This window comes from Gambusia affinis, linkage group LG08 (genome assembly GCF_019740435.1).
Source record: "Gambusia affinis linkage group LG08, SWU_Gaff_1.0, whole genome shotgun sequence".
NCBI classification, from domain to species: domain Eukaryota; kingdom Metazoa; phylum Chordata; class Actinopteri; order Cyprinodontiformes; family Poeciliidae; genus Gambusia; species Gambusia affinis.
The window spans coordinates 19,823,913-19,842,923 of record NC_057875.1 but is presented as its reverse complement, the minus strand read 5'-3'; the positions used below and the strand labels follow the sequence as shown (position 1 = coordinate 19,842,923).

The 19,011-nt window shown below is 39.5% G+C and overlaps 1 protein-coding gene across 1 annotated transcript; it reads left to right on the top strand.

The window, feature by feature from the left end:
* The first annotated feature begins 317 nt into the window (after window positions 1–317).
* Window positions 318–18,445, top strand: LOC122836013 (FYVE, RhoGEF and PH domain-containing protein 6-like). The gene is made up of 21 exons (XM_044125620.1): window positions 318–574; window positions 2,657–4,658; window positions 5,847–5,991; window positions 6,170–6,237; window positions 7,781–7,811; window positions 11,095–11,246; window positions 12,361–12,517; window positions 12,639–12,726; window positions 13,222–13,272; window positions 13,778–13,836; window positions 13,920–13,991; window positions 14,085–14,153; window positions 14,977–15,060; window positions 15,163–15,242; window positions 15,350–15,452; window positions 15,592–15,738; window positions 16,457–16,559; window positions 16,720–16,814; window positions 17,354–17,482; window positions 17,568–17,707; window positions 17,810–18,445. The coding sequence occupies exons 2-21, from the start codon at window positions 2,659–2,661 to the stop codon at window positions 17,844–17,846; spliced, it is 3,810 nt and encodes a 1,269-aa protein (XP_043981555.1). The 5' UTR covers window positions 318–574; window positions 2,657–2,658; the 3' UTR covers window positions 17,847–18,445.
* The last annotated feature ends 566 nt before the right edge of the window (window positions 18,446–19,011 follow it).

Below are 19,011 nucleotides of genomic sequence, written 5' to 3'. Positions count from 1 at the left end.
CTTCCCACATAAAATGAAGACGATGTCTGCCAGTCGGATTCCAATCATACTTGTGGCTCCTTAGTCATACTGTTAATATTAGAACTGATGATCTATGTGGAAAGATATGAGACTGGAAATTTACAATAAAACAATACGCTATGTGAAAGTCATTTTAAACAAACTATAACCTAAAACAACAAGGAAGAGCTTGTAGGGTACATAAAGGGGAAAAATAATGTTATGTTAAATATTTATTTATTTCTTTTACGCGCCATATTTATAGCAGTTCAGTTTCTCTCCAGTCACTTTTTGTTTTGGTTGTTGCTGAATTATGTGCCCTCTGACGCCCCCTAGAGGTCGAGGGAAACAAAAAGGAAGTTCACTAACGCGTCTCAGGTGACGGGAGCGAGTCTATTCTCCCGAGTCGAAATATTACGAGTGCTGTCCGATCCAGAGACAGATAAAAATGTCAGCGTTTGACTCGATTAACCTCCGCTGAGCCGACCGTGGAGCGTCTCCGGACATGAAGGATTTGTTTTGGGCTCCAGTTTTCATTTTAAAGGCGAAGTGAATGAGGACAGGTTGAAACCAGGTAAGTGACTGACTTCTGTTTTTTGGTAACGCTTTGATTGTGACAGCTGGTTCAACTGAGCCGATACAACCCGAAAAGATAAACTGCTCGGCTTAGTTGTATCAATATTACACAGCTGATAAATTAGAGTGTAAGTTTTAGTGGTTTCCTCGCCTCTTTTGGAATCAGTATTTTCTTAACTTTATTTAGGCTGCGGATTAAATACACACATGGAGTTTTTCTCTTTTTCTTAATTCCTGAATGATTTATTCTAATTCAAGTGTTCTCATTGTGCCATTGTAAACAAGGAAGTCTGCGACAGCTACATCCCGTTCCGTCTATGCACAGATGATTCTGGGACACTAGTTCAGCCAGATGTGCGTTTGTTTTGACCCTCCCTGCACCCCTTCCTCTTCAGCTTGCCTCCAGCTTCTTCATCTCCCATTTCAACTCCTCCTCCTCCTCTGCCTGTTGACATGAGCCATTAGTGGGATTATTGTGTTGTGGAGTGGGGTTGCTAAAGAAAGCCATGTGATATTTAAACCCCTTTTGCTGGAGCCCCTTAGGGTTTTTAGTAGTTGGGATTAGTAGATTTACAGAGTGAGCAGTAAGGCCAATATTTTTATTTTTTTGCCAAAAAAGGTTTTGACAGCGTGGGGTGAATAGTGGACAAATCAACATTTCGATTCATATTATCTGGTACTTGCATTTGGATCTGATACACAGCTAAAAAGACATTAGTTGAAATAGAACACCAACATATACAATTTTTAGGTGAGGAAATGCCCCTCAATAACTTTGATGTTTGGGGTCATTAACTAGTTCTTGTCAAGGTGTCGTAGAAGAGAAAATGGTGTCTGATTGGAATATTTAGAATATTGTCTTTGTGCTTAACAGATGATATGATTCGGATTACATCTTCAGGCTATTACCTCCAGCATGGACTGGAGCAGATCCAGGCTGAATATGAAACAATCTAGATCAAAACTAGAGACTCTAAATCTAAGGCCATGGTTCTGATGATGTGGACTGTTCCCTCCGGGTTGAGGGTTGATCTCAACCCGGATCAACCGGGTTTACCTTTAACAACCCGGTAGTTAAAGGTAAATATCTTGCTGTTTCAGTTACAAGTGATAACGTGATGAAAATTGAGGCGGGTGTCTTTGTGGGAAGTCATTTTCACTGTGGTGAAAAAAGAGATTAGCAAAGAGGCTAGACTGTCCATTTACAAGTCAGTCTAGATTCTGACCATCGTCTTTGGTCATGAGACACGGATCATGACTGAAAGAATGAGATTCCGAATGCAAGAAGCTGAATTCTGGCTGGACTCATCATCCAGCCAGCTACATCATCGGACGATGGGGAAGGTTTGCAACTGATGGGGTGCTTCGTCTGCCCTGCTCTTTGGAGGCATTTCTAAGAAATAAGATGTGTATATGTATAGAACTCGCACAGTATTTCTGTCATCAGCTGCTGTTATCTCTGACTTAGTAACCCAGTGGGTTTTTTGTTTTGTTTTTTTGTTCTTCGCGGCATTTCAATTGGTTCACTGGTAATGTCAATGCACTGACCCAGTTTTCTTGATGTTTTTTTTCCACCCACAGACTGCTCGCTTCTTTTTACGCTGGTTACATCTTGAGCTAAAAAGTCTCCACAGGCAAACCACAACTGAGAAAAGATATTTATCGCTTCTTCTTATTTGAGTAACTGGCATAATGCGAGACATCTGGGCAAGACCTGTCTGTTACACGTTCCAATATTTTTCTTCAGTGAAAAATTTGGTATTCCATTACAAATAAGGCTATATTCAAAGTTGTGCATCAGATACAGATAGAAATACTTCAAAATAAAAGCTTAAATATTGATCTTGAGCTTTTTTAATATCAAACCCACATATTTGAACTCCAAAATAAAACCAAAGACATGGGCTTTACTTTATGTTTGGTTAGGATTTGTACATTGATTTAGCTACATGCTAATTTGTCTGCAAGATCTTTCTCTTAAATTATTTGCATACTTCTTTCCAGTTATGAAAAAGAAGTATGCAACAGACAATAGTCTGGTGTTGTCGTTTAAGCTCCCTGTCTTCTTTTCTGTCCTCAGGCATGGAAAGGCCACCTGTAGCCCCCAAGCCAAAGTTCATTCCCAAGCAGAGGCCAGTCTTGTCTTCTTTAGTCCCCAAAAGAGATGGCCTCTCACCTCTGGACCCTGGCCCTCCAAGAAAGGTTAAACCAGCGCTTCCCCCCAAGCCCTGCCTGGCTAAACTTCCCTCTCCTTCAGAATCCAAGCCCCCGATTTGGAAGAGGACGCAACAAGAACCTGCTTTAGAAACCCATCAAAGAGTCGCTACTCTTAACTCTCACAATGGAATGTCACATAGTAAGAAGCCAGACTGGGATTATATTATTCCCATTTGCCTGTGCAGCCAAGAAAACTGCACATGCGTCAAGAACAAGAAGCTTGAGCAGGGGGATAAAGACTTTGAATCATCACACGTAGACAAGCCAGAAGAAAATCAAAAGACTGTTCCTATACCTCAGGGGTCTCAGGATAACAACCGAGGGAAAACAAACAACACCAAGTCCCAAGTGATGAACAACTCCTCAAGCAATGGTCACATCATTAATCATGATAAAGTCAACAGGACTCAGAACCATAACTCTGACTCTTACAGTCTCAGTACTGAAAATAGTGTTGGGCCATCTCCCAGATCATCAAGTGAAGGTATAGAGTCCAGTGCAATACATCCAGATGTACGTGGGACAGGACAACAGGCTGGAAGTCTTGGCACAGAGCAAACCAGTGCGTTACAACCCAAACGTCCCCCACCAGTCCTTAGGAAGCCTCTCCCTGTTCCTGTTCCACAGAAACCCAGGAGATGTGTCCCTGCTCATCAGGAAAAGGTGGAGGAGGACATGGATGAAACTGCAGTCCAGGAAAAGAGGGAAGCAAGTGTCAAAGAGGTAGAGGTATCAACAGACGGAAAAGGATGCTCATCCTTATCCGTCAACGAACCCGGCAATGAAAATAGGCCGCCAGTGTTTCTGTCTGCAAGGCGAGCCTGTCCACCACCAGTCCCTCCTTACAGGAAGAAGCCTTTGCTATCTCACCATTTGAACACACCTTCCCCTTCTATGCAGACTCCGTCTAAGGACATGCGTGTTGAAGATTCAAGTAGAGGCAGCGGCATCCATGAGATAGAGTTATGTGTTGATGGTGAGGTTGACAAGATGCAGAAGAAAGTTGTGGCTGATCAGGAAGAAAGTAACCATCTGCCTTTTCGCACATCGCTTAAACAAGCTGAACTTGAAGATCTTCCAACCACCATTTTGGCAGCAGAGAACAAAAGGATGGAAAACAAAATGCCAAGGAAGCTTCGTAGAAACAAAAGTTCATTGGGACTGAGTCAGAAGAAGGAAATATTAGAGGATAAACGTGTGAATAAGTTAGAAGACTTTGAGGCAAGGCAAGCCAGTACTGTACCAGATGGAGTATCGAAGGAATTGATGAGAAGGGAACTGCCTTTAACTCCTGACGAGAAACCCAGCAAAAAACATGCAACGGCTGGAAAAAATAAGCCTTCTCGTAGTAGCACCGCCAAAAAGAAAGCCAAATCCTTTTCTACTGCTGACTGCAATCGCTCTGAAGGACAAAGGGGAAATTCCTTCAAGAAAATGCTAGAACTGAAGCTTGTCAAGAAGTCTCCACCAAAGACGCCAGCAAAACCAGACCGGACTAATGAATCCACTGTGAACGATTCCTTACCAGCACCTCACAGGGATCCTTATGTACAGCAGAACTTCCCAGTATTTGTTGACACTGATAATAATTTCCATCATTCACAAACCAACGTTGAACAGAGTGTTGACGGAGATGAGCTTTACCCTGAACCCAAGGAGTCTGCCATCTACGAGACCATTCTATATGACAATGATCCACAATATGAGAATGTAAATGTGGGAAAGGCTCACTCTCCTCCAGGTTTTTACACAGAGGGCTGGCCGAGATCTCCTTATGACGACGAGGGGATTTATGAGCTACAGGACCCATATGTCTCTCCTGTGAAAAACTCAGAACAGGATCAGACACCAACAGAATACCACAGGTAAACTTTTATATGGCTTACAAAAACATTAATGATGACCAATCAAGAGCAAATGTACAAAGAGCTGCAGTAATCTAAACTAGATATAATTAAAACATAAATGTCCAACTGCGCAAGAAGCCTTGGATGTAAAATGGGAACTTATGTTTGTATATCTTAAATGGTTTTTGGTAAGCGCAGCTACTGTTGAAGAAATGTGGATCAAACTGAATTATTAAAAACGATGATCCTCAAGGAATCATATAGTAAAATGGCAAGAAGAGGAAAGGACTCTTGAGGTATTCCACAGGGATTGTTAAGGAATAATAAACAGAAAATACCAAAATTAATATGGTCTGTGTGTTTGTACTGCTTGTCTACATGTTGCACTAGTATTGCTAGGAATACAGGTGTGCACACAAATAGGAAGAATGAACACAGTAAAAGCCTGTCAGGTTTCTGCTTTGTACGGCCAAACATGCTTCCCTCGTCTTTGTAGTTCAAACTGAGCAACAGATATTTGAGCAGATCTCAAAGAATGGTTCATAAGTAAGAGCAACAGCTCTTATGAACACAACACAGTATGACCTAAACACTCTGAACTGCTGGCTGTAATGTTTCTGTGCAGTTGTTTTAAGGGTGGTGCCGCTGTTTCAGCTGCAGCGCTCCCTGAGGGAATTGTGGAATTTTAGAAGCATCTTGAAAGCATTTTTTTCCCCACTGTAATCGTTTTGAACACAGTAAGCTGCAAGCTTACTGATCTCTGTCATGGTTTGTAATTTATGCCTGGTTCATGTTTTCAAGACACCTGTTGGGTTTGGCAGAATCAATCCAAATTAACACTCTCTGACTATATGCAAGCAGCTGGACTGGAGTTAGCGGAGTGTGACAGAAGTGATGATTTGTATTTCAGAGGGGTTTTTTTCTTGCATGCTAACTTTGTTCTTGGTTTTTGTTTGTAAAACTTCCTTTCAATTTGAGCATGATATATATTGAGAGAAAGAGAATAAGCTTTCTTTGTAGGGGACGAGTCATCAGATAATGTGCTGAAGCAAGTGTTATAAATTTAAACCCCCTCTTATCTCTCTCAGTCACTATTTTAACAAGCCAGCTTTCTTTCCTGTTTGCTAACCGCGTGTCAAAATATGTTTGTGTGTTATATACAGAGTTTGCTAATTTTGTATTAACATTTTCATGCAATCTCAACAGAAACTCTGTTGATGAGGAGGCGGCGTTTATTAGTGACACTTTCTCCGATGATGACATCGCAGTTAACACCTCCGATGAGGACGATGAAGATGATAGCAGTGTCAATTCAGACAAAGACGACGCTGAGCATCCAGCGCAGAGTACGGTGAGGTTCAGACGTCGATGGGTTTGTGTATCGAGAATCACCTCACAGCATTTGTCCTTCTTTTCTTCTCATTGCTCTCTTCAGCACTGAAATGGAAGCTCTGCTTCAATGTGCTCACTGTCTGCAACACAGAAATTTTAATGTGCTGAATGAAAGTCTGGTTCTGCATCTTTTGTAGGTGCAGAGTGGACAGAAGAAAAGTAAGATACAACACATTGCTACCGAAATCATGACCTCCGAGAGTGTGTGAGTTAAATGCTTTTAATCTCTCTCACACATGCTGTCTAGGCTATATGGTGCCTTGGAAAAGTATTCAACTCCCTTGGACTCTTTAATGTTTTGTCGCATTACAACCACAAGCTTATATTCCGTCACAGACTAATGCAAAGTAGCATTGGTAGGTGCAGTGTCAACTATCAATGCATTATAATACATCATTTCTAAGTTAGTTTTTTTCTTTTTTTTACAAAGTGCGGCATGCATTTGTAGTCAGCATCCTATACTCTCATTCCATCCAAATTAAAATGTGGTACAACCGATTCTCTTTCATGGGTCACCTAATTAGTATTTAGTGTCTAATTTATCCTCAGAATAAACCCAGGTGCTTTGTGAAGACCTTAGAGGTTTATTATAGGACATTAGTGAACAAACAGCAAAACGATGACAAAGGAATAAAGGCACGGATGTCTACCTAAACCTGGGCTTCATGAAAAACTGTCAAGAAGAAAACCTTTGTTGGAAACGAGAGTGGCTGCATGGCTCCGTTCACTTCCTGCGCTAACGTTAACACACAAAAACCATAAACAGGCTACAATTCTAAAACAGCGCAGAAAATTGACATCGTTCACAACTCCTCCTTCTGAATTTCATCTGGGACTGATTGGCCGGGATAAAATTCATCCAGAGAAATTGAGCTCAATGAGACAAATCCCAGAGGGAGCACTGAAGGAAGATGAGAATCTAATGGAATTGTGTCGAAAGGCAAAGGCCAGGTTATGCTCTCATTAGTTCAGAGCTCTTTTGCCTACATGTAAACTCTTTGTGTGGCTAAAAACCCAAAACACAATATAACAAGTTTTACCAAGAATCTTTGGCAAAACTTGAAAATTGATGTGACAGACATTCTCCATCTGCTCTGACATTTTTGTAATGAAAGCTCCATATCGTCTAGATGTGCAAAGCTGGGACACATAGCAAGAGACGACCTGCTTTAGTGCATATGCAAGCCACACTTTTTAAGATTTTTACTTCTTGACAGATTTGAAAGCCTGCTTAATTGTACCTTCCAGTTAACAAGTTTGTCCTACTTGGCCTAAATATGCAAGTAAATTGCTCATCATTAGTGGTTGTAATGGGACAAAATTTTAAAAAGCGATTAAAACATTTGTATGGAACTTGCAGAGTTCGTATCAACCTTGGTTATTAGCTTTGGTTTCATTTTTAATTAGTTTTGAGATATATGACTTCCTCTGGATTGGTATATTTTAAATAGAAATGACTAAATGGAAACAAAATGCAGACAAAATTTCAAATAATATCCATAGTAGATCATTTTATTTCAGAAGCATTTGCTATGAAACGGTTTTGAAGCTGTTTCACTTTATAAATATGTATAATGTATAATGTTAACCTATTTTGAACCAACAGGCATCATTTGATTTGGCTCAGTCTTTACAGGGAAATATTTACCTAAGGTTATTTCTAGTACTTGTTTAATTGTGAAATAATTGGCTCCTCACTCGCTGATTGTACCCTCATTTACTTTTGCCTCCATTCCTGTTTCTTGTAGGTTTGTTGACGTCCTGAAGCTGCTTCATGTTGTAAGTAACCACACATCCGACCAAAATGGCCGTTTTGTCCACGTAGAACCACTTTTGTTTTTGTTGTGACAATAGCAGAGTCATGTTGGACCGAGCGCCTCACAGCTGCCTGAGCTCAGTTTCTCCAGATGTGTTTCATTAGTGAAAGAAATGGGGGCACTCCCTGAGCAGCATAACCGCCCTCAGTTTTGTTTTTTTCACATTCCTCTCGGTGTTCCCCAGACTGTCAGTAAACTCAGATGGAAGAAATGCGTTATTTAGACCGACAAACCTCTTCTTTCCTGTAAGGAATTTAATCTTTAATCGAAGGCACAGACAAATTATTGAGTTTCCTCCACAACATTTTCTGTGAGGTGTTTGTTACAAGTGACTCATTCTTTAATGAATACCTGCATTCTTTAATGCAGGTATTTTGTATATGTTGACCGACAACAACAATCCCTACACTGTTCCTTCCTTCCTCACGTCTTAACTTTTGCCCTGTTTTGTTTAAACCTATAGTGAGATGCAAACGATTTATTTAACTATTAAGAAAAGCTTTCATTGAAACTTGCAACTCCAAGAATTGGCACAGACAGATTTAATGTTCATTAAAAAACTAAAATGTGACTAGATATTTAAGCTAAATAAAGCTACTAGCTGCGTCTAGTACCATATATTTTGACTAAATATTTACATCAGGGTCCACATAGGCCAAGGACAAAGTGCATGTTTGAGTTCAGCACATGCCATTGCCTTTATTATTGTTGGTATTGGTGACCAGCTGCAACCTCACAGGATTTGGGCTCCCTTTTAAATTGTCTCTTTGTCTTAGAGACACATTTGGAAACAGAAAGCCACTGAGGTCACTTGACCAACGGCAGTGGCGATGGTCTCTCTTACTTCAAGGCTTGGATGTCTGGAAGATCTTCACTTTGATTTTGGAACTGGTGGACAACTTGGAAAAGGTTTTTTTGTTTTTTTTCCGCCCCACAAGTCTGGAAAACAAAAACAGACTCCTGCAGAGCTTCTTTCAAAAACGTACAACTTAACAGACCGTACGGCGTAAGAAAAGCATGTATCACAGCTATTTCTTGAAGGTCTTCAGGCCTTGAAGTGATTCTGTAGGGGCCATTTTTTTAAATGGACATAGATTTTGGCCTTATTTGTGTCCTGAGACATAGCCAGTTTCACCACCACATGACTGATCAAGCCACTGAAAAGCATATTTTGATTTAACTATATCAAGAAGGGCTGCGCATCGGAAGCCCTTGTTGGCAGGACTGTCGCATATTGCAGCAAGAAAGTCCTGGGTTTGAAACGAAGCCTCTGGTTTTTCTGCATGGAGTTTGATTATTCTCTCTGATGCATGCGCGGTTTCTCTTTGGATGCTTGGGTTTCCTCCCACAGCCAAAAAAAACAGCTAATCAACTATAACTTTTTACTTTTCTTCTTAAGCCATCTGGTAGACGGAGCTTACACTGCAGTAACAAATACATTTGTCACAGTATAGTGATTTCTTTCTTTTTCTTTAAGTGAAGGGGAAACCCATCTGTATGGCCAAAAATTCATTGGCCATTTTATAGAATCCGCCACACCAACATCTTGAAGCTCCGTTGGATGATTTGACGTCTTGAGTTCTGGCATTTCGCCCCTTTGCCCTTCATGCCTTTTTTGTAATTTTGATTTGTTTCAGCCACAAAATGCAGCTTCCTGCCACAAGATGTTTCTTATTGACCAGCTTTAGTTTGTTTTTTTGTCATTGGGGACGTGCAGCTCTAATATATAATGTCTACTGGCAGAAGGTTGCTCAGAGTTCTTCGGTTTGCTTGTCTGTTTGTCTGTCTGTCACCAATGGCCTTTATCTCAGAGTTCAGTAGCTAGAAAAAGTGTTAAAGTGAAGTGAAACATTCAGTAAATGTTCCGGGAAATAAATTAAACTCAAACCATCGAGTGCTTCTAAACTATGGAAAGTTTAATATGTATGAAACTATCATGTTTTAAAAGTTTAATGCCAGTAATCGGCACATCCCCAGTCTGTCAGAGTCGTAAGAGTCAAGTGATCCAAATGAAAATCAGAACCAGAACAATTTGAAATAGGATGTTTTGCAAATTCTTTTGAAAATGATAAAATGATCTCATTAACTTATACATGAGATTTGAGCATTTTTGACTATTCATAGGGATACTGAAATATAATTAAATCTAAACTGATAGACATGGGTTCAGGCGAATGGGTGAGAAATAGTTTTTCATGTAGGAAGAGACAAAATGGAGGCGAGTCCAAAATCTCACAATGTGACAGTGGACAATTTTCTTACTTATTAAACAAAAACTTTTAAATTATTTACCATTCATTTCATACAAATATATTTTTCTTTACGTTCAGTCTGAACCGTTTGGGAACAGAAAAAAAAGCAAAAAACAAACATACTTGTTTTTCCCCCCCATTGTTGTATTTTTTACATCCTTATTTTCTAAAACGTACATGCAGCCTCATAGTTGATATTTGCAGGAAAAGAAAGGTCATGAAATGAGAGCACAGTTGGGCTGAATCATGTGCACAAGAACAGGAAGTGGTTAAATCCCTGATATCTGCGGAGGAAGAATGTCCAGTAATGCTGAACAGTCACACATTCAGATCTGGTGTTTGGAGAACAAGCAATAAAGAAAAATCTAAATCCACCAAATAAATCACCACAGCAGTTTGTTGGCCTTGTTATGGACTGCATGCAGTTTTAACAAAAATATTTACTCTCAGTTATCTGTTCTCTCTGCAGAGTCATCCCTTTTTTTCTCCCCTTTCCCTAATTTGCTGCCGCAACATTTCCATGTGACCCAACTTTTTCTGCATCAGCTGTTGGAGCAGAAAATGTTCACCACAGGAGTTGTTGTTTTTCCCATCACGTAGACTAAAAAGCAGTTTTATTTGCCACCTGCCCTATAAACCACTTAAAAGACTCCACACCATCTGAAGGATTTGCCCAGTGGCACCTCTGGCTTCTCTGCCCTCTTGTTTCAGCCTTGAGTCATAGTTTTGGGAAATGTAAAACTTCTTAAAGTGTAATCAGCTTGAGATGTAGCCAGTGACTTCCTCTTTGGTCTTATTTTAAATTGAGAGCGTTTATATGGCTGAGTCAGTTTTAAGGCTTGGGTTAGTCATTTACAGGACGTTCAATAACTGAACCTATATAGTAACTCAAACCAGAACTGCAACTGCCTTATTCAGCATACTCTTGTCTTTTATGTGTGTGTGTAACATCAAATTCCTGAACTTGATGTTATCCGTGTCTCTGACCAACAGGACTTCCGTGAGGCCGTGCACAAGGCATCTCGTCAGAACGGGAAGCCCGTGATTGAGGAACGTCATCTCCAGCAGATCCTGTACTATCTCCCTCAGCTCTATGAACTCAACCAGGATCTGCTTAAAGAGCTGGAGCAGAGAGTTGCCAACTGGTATAAAGTTATTTTATGTTTATGAATTTTTAGATGCACAAATGTGTGCGAGTCCCTTTAATATCAAACCCACGTAAGGCTGTGGATTTGACCAAAAGTCAGGCTTTACAGCAGCAGTTTTGTTGCTGCTGTTGTTCCCACTGTCCAACACCTGGTCAGTGAAATTGGACGATAACGGTCCAAAGTCATTAACCAGATCAGTCATGTGTTTTTGATTGCAATTATATCCATGCATGATGAATAAGTTATTAATGCAAGTAATAAAATAAATCGGGTCGTTTCTTGTATGAAAGTACAGGTGACCATTGCCTAAGGATGAAGGCATAAGACAACATGCAAGTGTAGAAAATAATTGACTCGTAAAATTAAGCCACGTTGTTAGCATGAAGGCCCATCGTGGTTGAAAAAATTGAGGTTATGATTTCTAAACCCACACACTGACTGGACAAGAGAGAAACTGTGCAGCTGATGAGAGCGAGATTGGGTTTTTTTGGGACATAAGGGCCACATCAGCTGACCCCCAAACATTGATTTAAAACCATAACATATCAGGTATCATCATAGGCACGAGTTTCTTCAACAACGAAGCTTTTATGTTGCTTATCGGCGACCAGTTCAAACACATCAAAATACTTGAACTGGCCATGTTGTGTTTTTTACTCTGAAGAGTTGGTGTGTTTGGAATGAGCATTTGAGCAAGACAACAACCCCAAAAATACCAGCAAGCAAGTAACGTCTAGTTTCCATATCAATAAGACCGGCATTGTAGAACGGCCAAAAAAACTTCAATGAAATAAAAACCATGACGGCTCTGAAGCAACACCAAAAACTGCAAAGGAATTGTGGGAGTCGGCCCAATCGTCCTGGGCTGGTAAACCGGCTTACAGGTGACTGAGATCTCTCAGCTCAGTTCAACAGATATGTGAAGCAGTTCTCAGACACTTTAGATAAACAGATAAATACTAAATCAGGGTTAATCAGGAAAACAAAATCTTCAAGCATTTTTTCAGTTTTAATTTTTGAGACTGTAAAGAAATATGCAGACAATTGTAACCACCAGGACTGTAAGAACCACCTCATTAGATCGAGTTGACTCGGTTTGTCTCCTGTACAGGGATGAGCGTTCTCAGGTGGCTGATATCTTCCTGAAGAAAGGGCCCTATCTAAAGATGTACTCCACTTACATCCGCGAGTTCGACAAGAATGTGGCCCTACTAGTAGAGCAGAGTAAGAAGAACTCTGCATTCGCCGCTGTGGTTAAAGAATTTGAGGTAATCCTGCTGGCCAAACCAGTTTGGGGAGGTGTATCTGTGTTGGTGGCTTTACATTGTTTGTGTCGGGAACAGGATAGAAGGATGTCTCTCTTTTTTTTGTTTTGTTTGTTTTATTAAGACGAGTCCTCGCTGTGCCAACTTAGCTGTGAAGCATTACCTGCTGAAGCCAGTTCAGAGAATCCCTCAGTACCAGTTGCTGCTCACAGGTACGTCCAACACAAATATCTTCATCAGCTATTGAGTGACAAGGTCTTTTTGCATTCATTTAGCTTCAAAATCGTATCACTGTTGTGGAATATCAACTGTGTGTGTCTAACCAGCCTTCAAGGTCTCATCTTCTACCCCATTCTGCCCTCTAGTGTCCAAAACGTATAAGTCAGCCCACTTCAACAGTCCACTTGTTAGGATCTGCCCAAATCAGATTTAGTGACATAACAGAAGCTTTCGAAGTGCTTTGTGCGTCAAATGGATCAAGCCCAAAAATGTGAACAATTCTCCAGGCCTCACTTGCTCTTGTGTTGTGTAATTACATTACATAAGCACCTGCAGACCCTTTCAGCCAGGATTGTATTTCCACAACATTCCTGGAATTTACATCTCCGAAAGGCGATTAGTTGAAACCTGGAGTGGTAATTCATGTTTTCCCTTCATGCCCCTTCGCTGTTGATCACGACTCTAAAATCGTTTTTTCTCTTTTGCAGAGTACCTAAAAAATCTGTCAGTAGACTCGGATGACTACAAAGACACAGAAGGTAAACTCACAGTTGTGTTTTATTACGTAATGTAAAATTAAGTTCTTTGCAAAAGTATTCGTATTGTACAGTTCCCCCCCCCCCCCATTATGTGACATTTTAGCTACAAACTGCAATGTTTCTTAATGGGACTCCATGTGCTGGTCCATAATCATAAAGTGGAAGGAAAATGCCAGTGGATATAAATTTTTAAGTCTAAGACAAGTTCATAATTGGATTTTGGTCTGGACCCTTCTAGCGCATCAATATAACTTGATCGAAACCATTTCCTTGTGGCTTTTGTTGAAGGTTAAAAAAGATTTAGGAAAGGTAAAAGGCTCTTGGTCAGCTTTAACCATCTTCCTATTAAGCCTGTCCGCCCTGCTTTGAATATTAAATAATTACCTATTTGACAAATTGTGATGCGAACTGCTTTGAATGGATTATATTGAGCAAGGCACTGTGTGACAATCAATGTGTTTCATCTGAAAACACGAATTAAAACATGTTTTCTCAATCCAACCAGCTGCCCTTTCTCTTGTGAAAGAGGTGGCCAATCATGCCAATGACATCATGAAACATGGGGTGAGAGCTGCATCAAAACACACATGAGAAATTTTGATTACTTGAACATGAAACACCTGTAAATGTTGCTGCTTTCATTCCAGGATAACTTCCAGAAGCTGGTTCAGGTCCAGTGCCGTCTGAACGGCAACCAGGAGATCGTCCAACCAGGACGGGTGAGACACCGAAGAATCGGTTTTAGTCTTCACTTTGTATGATTAAAGCAGCTAAATTCAGTAAACGTGTTTTCACTGGTGTTTATGCTCCAGAGCTTTATCAAAGAGGGGGTCCTGATGAAGCTGTCCAGGAAGGTCATGCAGCCCAGAATGTTCTTCCTGGTAGAGTACACTGCTACCTTCTTTATATTTCTTGTTTTTTGGATAATAAAAAAATAATGCAAGCACAAATATGCTACTTATCGCAACCAATTTCACAATCACTCCAAAAAGAAAGGCTTTCTCCCCCCCCCAAATGCAGCAGAACATTTTGTGATTTAAGTAACACTTTGGTCTAATATAAGGAGCTTATGTGTCAGAATTAAGCTGTCGTCAGATCAAAGCTCACAACAAAGAACTACTCTATTTTTTTTAAATGCCATGCAGGCATGCAGCCTAAAATTAATCATCCCTTTAATTCCTCTCCTCTCTGTCTTGTCGATTAGTGCTATTTTCAATTAGATTACCATATGATAAGTAAGTAATTCACTATTATTTAACGCTTTATTAAATGATGTAATCTTTCAATATTGGAATTTTATAACAACCTCAAGTGGTAGACCTATTTTCCTACATAAGATCAGAAAAAAGCCCTCTAAAGTCTTTGATTCATCAAACCGAAATCATATCCAAACAAGAAGATTGCCAGTATTTAAGCATGAGGTTTCAAAAATCAATCAACCAGGATCACATTATTAAATGGAGCACCATAATTAAAACTTCAACTCGTCCTAAAATAGGATTCCACATGATAAATATGTCAGGTAGGTGGGAAAAAAAAGAATCGCTCTTCATATTCTGAGTCTGTAGAGAAACCCAAGTTACTCTGCTGCAAATCCCAGTGGTGACATAAGAGAACGAGAAACCGCTACATCCATTATGCTACATCTGTATTGCATCATAAAACTTCTGCCTTTTTTTTTTGTTTGTTTGTCTTGTCTTTCAGCTTAGCGACGTGTTGCTGTACACCACCCCTGTTCAGTCAGGCCAGTACAAGCTTAAAAACATGCTGTCCCTGGCTGGGATGAAGGTGAGAGCTTCGCCTTTTTCTTACATCCTTCATGTAATCACGTTCATATGATCTCGATGAGTTTCATGCTGCTAGAGCCGTTCACAATGCTAATAATTGCAGGTTAGCAAACCCAGTCAAGAGGCCTATCAGAATGAGCTGAACATAGAAAGTGTGGAGCGCTCCTTTATTCTCTCTGCAAGGTAAGTTCGAAAAAGGCATTTTGTTCTCATCACGGTAATATCCATCACCAATATGAAATCACTCTGTTGGTTTTATGTGGAGGGTTTTACCTTTTCTCTTTTTGAAGTTCGGCTGCAGAGCGAGATGAATGGCTCAAGACTATTTCCTCAGCCATCGGTGAATATACAAAGAAGAAAATTAGCTTTATATCTACTAATAAGCCAGCTGAGGTAAGAACATTTTTCAGTGTACGCTTTTCTGTTTTGTGATCTTAAAGCCCCAGTCAATGTGATTTAAACACTCAGACTTTAATGTGCATGATTCAGCAGCGAGTGGGAACTTCAATGCATCATGTTTGCTTTCATCCAGGAAAGTTTGGGCGAAAGCGTTGATGGTCCATCTTTGGGATCCACAGCCCCCATTTGGATCCCGGACACACGGACCACCATGTGCATGATCTGCACTTGTGACTTTACCTTGACGTGGAGGAGACACCACTGTCGTGCATGTGGAAAGGTTCGTGGACAAATACATGCAGGATTTTTTATTTTTATTTCTACTCTTTAAGGACAAGTATAATTTCTGAAATAATTTTTTATTGACAAATAAGAACTATCGATTGCCCCTTTCAAAAAACTATGCATCTGTTTTATACATCCAGTAGAAAACGTGCGGTGCCTTGCAAAAGTATTTCTATACATTCTTGACTTGACACAAAGTGATGTGTAGGTGTGAAAAGGTAGGAAGTGACACATTATATAGGTTTACAAATGAACATCTAAATAGTGTTGCATTCTTAACCATGCTCCAAACTAAAACCCAGTGCAACCAATTGATGAACAGAGTGCAAAATGAGTTTTGTTACAGCATTTAACTGAATGAAATGACATCAACTCTGACAGTGATTTTGTTAGGAAAACAGTAGCCTAAGTGTTACATATCAATGAGATTTCTACCCCGCTGATTTGAACATTTTCAGTTTGTCGGCTAAAGTCTGCCAAAACAGATGTTTTATAGCTGATTAGCTTGTTAGCTTCCCCTACTACTTACATACTTTTCCACAGTTCCAGTGATATGACATCTTTCTGCTACATGGAAGGGAACTATTGCTGTTAATAACATATCAAAACTTCCAAACTGACAATTAAAGTGCTTAAATAAAACAACTAAACAGATTTACGTATTAGCATTTATAACATGTGACTGAAATGTTTTTGCGGTTTCATCCCCTCAGGTGGTTTGCCAGGCTTGTTCCTCCAATAAACACTGTCTTGCATATCTAAAGAAGCAGTCAGCACGAGTGTGTGACCAGTGCTTTGACATTCTTGAACATAAAAGTAAGCTTGAACTTGTTTACAGTCATTGCTTTAAATCTGATACCAACACATTGCCATTCTTGCATATTCTTCTTCACTCTCAGGTTTTCATATATCCCTAAAATAGACACCGGAGGTTCATAAACATGTTCTCAGAGTTAAAGCACTTTCTGTTCAACAGGTGAAATTGCCTCGGGCGCAACATTGTTACCTGGAAGCAAGGCAACAGTTGCATTTAACAGGAAACATAAGAGGATACCAGCAGCCCTGAAAGAGGTAACTGATGCTTTGTCCTGATTTGAATTAGGCGATGTATCGAGTATACTCGATAAAACTAGCCTTTCTTTTTTTTTCTTTATACCTTCAAAAGTTATGTGTTACGATCTAAATTTTATCCAAGGTTATTCAGAGCTTGTGTGGAAGATCTAAATAGCCACATGTACTAGAGCCACAGGTTGCACTCTTTTGTGATAGATCAATACAAAGTAGAAGCAAAACTACACATATTAATTTACAAATAAAAATCTGCAATATGTGCCATCCATTTTGTATCAGGTCCTTTTTACTCTGATAAAGCAAAATTAAACTTTAATCTTTAATTGCCTTGGATACATTTCAATAAAATACATTGGAAGTTGGAGATAAATCCCATGTATGTATACTTTTAAAGTGCAGAAAACACACAGCACAATTATGAATATTCACTTTCTCACATGTCCTTTGAGGACTGACGCTAAAATAGCTTGTTATATTGTCACAACACAAGAGCTTTTTTTTAAATTTAGACCTAAAAACTCATATATTCTTTGTCTCAGGTGTCCGCAAACACGGATAATTCCTCCATGAGTGGATATCTGCAGAGGACCAAGCACAATAAGAAGCAGGGGAAGAGGCTGTGGTTTGTCATTAAAGACAAAGTCCTATACACGTACGCTGCTAGTGAGGTATGCACATCTCCCCGTGTTCATCCGATGCAGAAAGATATGTGAACTAGCCTGATATTTACCTTTGTTTTGGTTCTACCTCCAGGATGTGGCAGCCTTGGAGAGTCTGCCCCTGTTGGGCTTCGTGTTAGAAGTGGATTCCTCTCAGAAGCAGCAGTTTAAGCTCTTCCACAAAAACACACTTCACTACATTTTCAGGGCAGACGACTTGCAAACAGCCCAAAGGTATGTGGAGCAGAAAAGATAAATGCAGCTTGCTGTGGCACACTGAGACGGCAGTGATTTCAAAAATATTTGCTCCTTTTTTGTCGTTTGTTTTTTGAATAGATGGATCGACACGTTCAAAGAGGCAGTCGTGTTGTAACATCTGTTGAAGATCTCTGAGTGGAGGGGTTTGTATTTTACCTCAGTGCTCCATAGCTTTTACAAAGAAGAAGAAAGTCTTCTGGAGGCACCATTTTAGTTGAAGTGACTTTGCCCCCCCCCATTTTTATCTTGTTAGATTTTTTAAATTCCTGTAAATGTTATTTTTATATATGAGCAAAATTCTTTGCCTGCAGGATTTATGGTATTTCATTGAGTACTAAGAGCATTCAATGTCAGGCTCTTGTCTCGCACTTTATGACTTGTTAATGATGGCTGCAAATTTATGAAAAATATTGGACCTATGTTCTGTTCCAACTTTAAAAGGTCCAAATAAATCGTGCAAAGGTTGTTTGTTGTTGCCTGACGCCACACTGTCACTGTATAAGAGGCTACACATTTTCAACACCCACTGTAAAAAAAAAATTTAAAAACATTATCGTAAATATTTTGCACTTACGTCATTTAAAACTATGTACATATAAAATTTTGCATGTAAACTGACGAAAATAAAATCAAACTTCTGTGAATATTTATATCATTGCTTTTCACTTTACAAGGGTAAACATCTGGTGTTTATTAAAAAGAACAGAAGAAGTACCATGTTGATTACTCTGTCATTTATGAAAATATGTACTAGCTTTCCTAATTTTGTAGAATTTACATTTTATTTAGGGTATCTGGTAGTAGTTTTGTACATTGCTATGAGTAACTAGCCATTATTTCCAGAAATGGCTAGATGAAAACATGAGCCTATTTTAGGTCTTTCCACAACATGACCTGAGCTATAAAACCAGTCTTTTGAAAATTTTTCAGAAGGGATTTTGAAATAATGGCTAGAAGTATCTGTAATCTAAGGAACAGATTTACATTTTCCTGAAGAGTTTCTTGGTACAGGACACAAATTTATGAATTACGGAAAATCATCCAAGTCTTGAGGCCGACCCAGAACATCACACTACTACCATTATGTGACTTTTTTGACTCACTGATGTCAATGGGTTTTTCATAGTTTGGAAATGGAATTATAATGGTAAAGCATTAATAGTGATTTAGTTTAATTTCTGAAGGGACTATTAAGACCCCACACTTGCTGGTGATTTGCGGCTCCAACTTTGAGAACCACTGAAGAAAAATGGTGAAGTCTTCTTTTCTAGCAAATAAAC

What these genes read in the sequence shown, in the direction of transcription:
- LOC122836013 (XM_044125620.1), top strand. Translation starts at nt 2,659, where the DNA reads ATGGAAAGGCCACCTGTAGCCCCCAAGCCAAAGTTCATTCCCAAGCAG. An exon ending in GAGCAGAGAGTTGCCAACTG is followed by an intron (nt 11,247 to 12,360) that starts GTATAAAGTTAT and finishes TCTCCTGTACAG; the next exon opens with GGATGAGCGTTCTCAGGTGG. An exon ending in ATGACATCATGAAACATGGG is followed by an intron (nt 13,837 to 13,919) that starts GTGAGAGCTGCA and finishes CTTTCATTCCAG; the next exon opens with GATAACTTCCAGAAGCTGGT.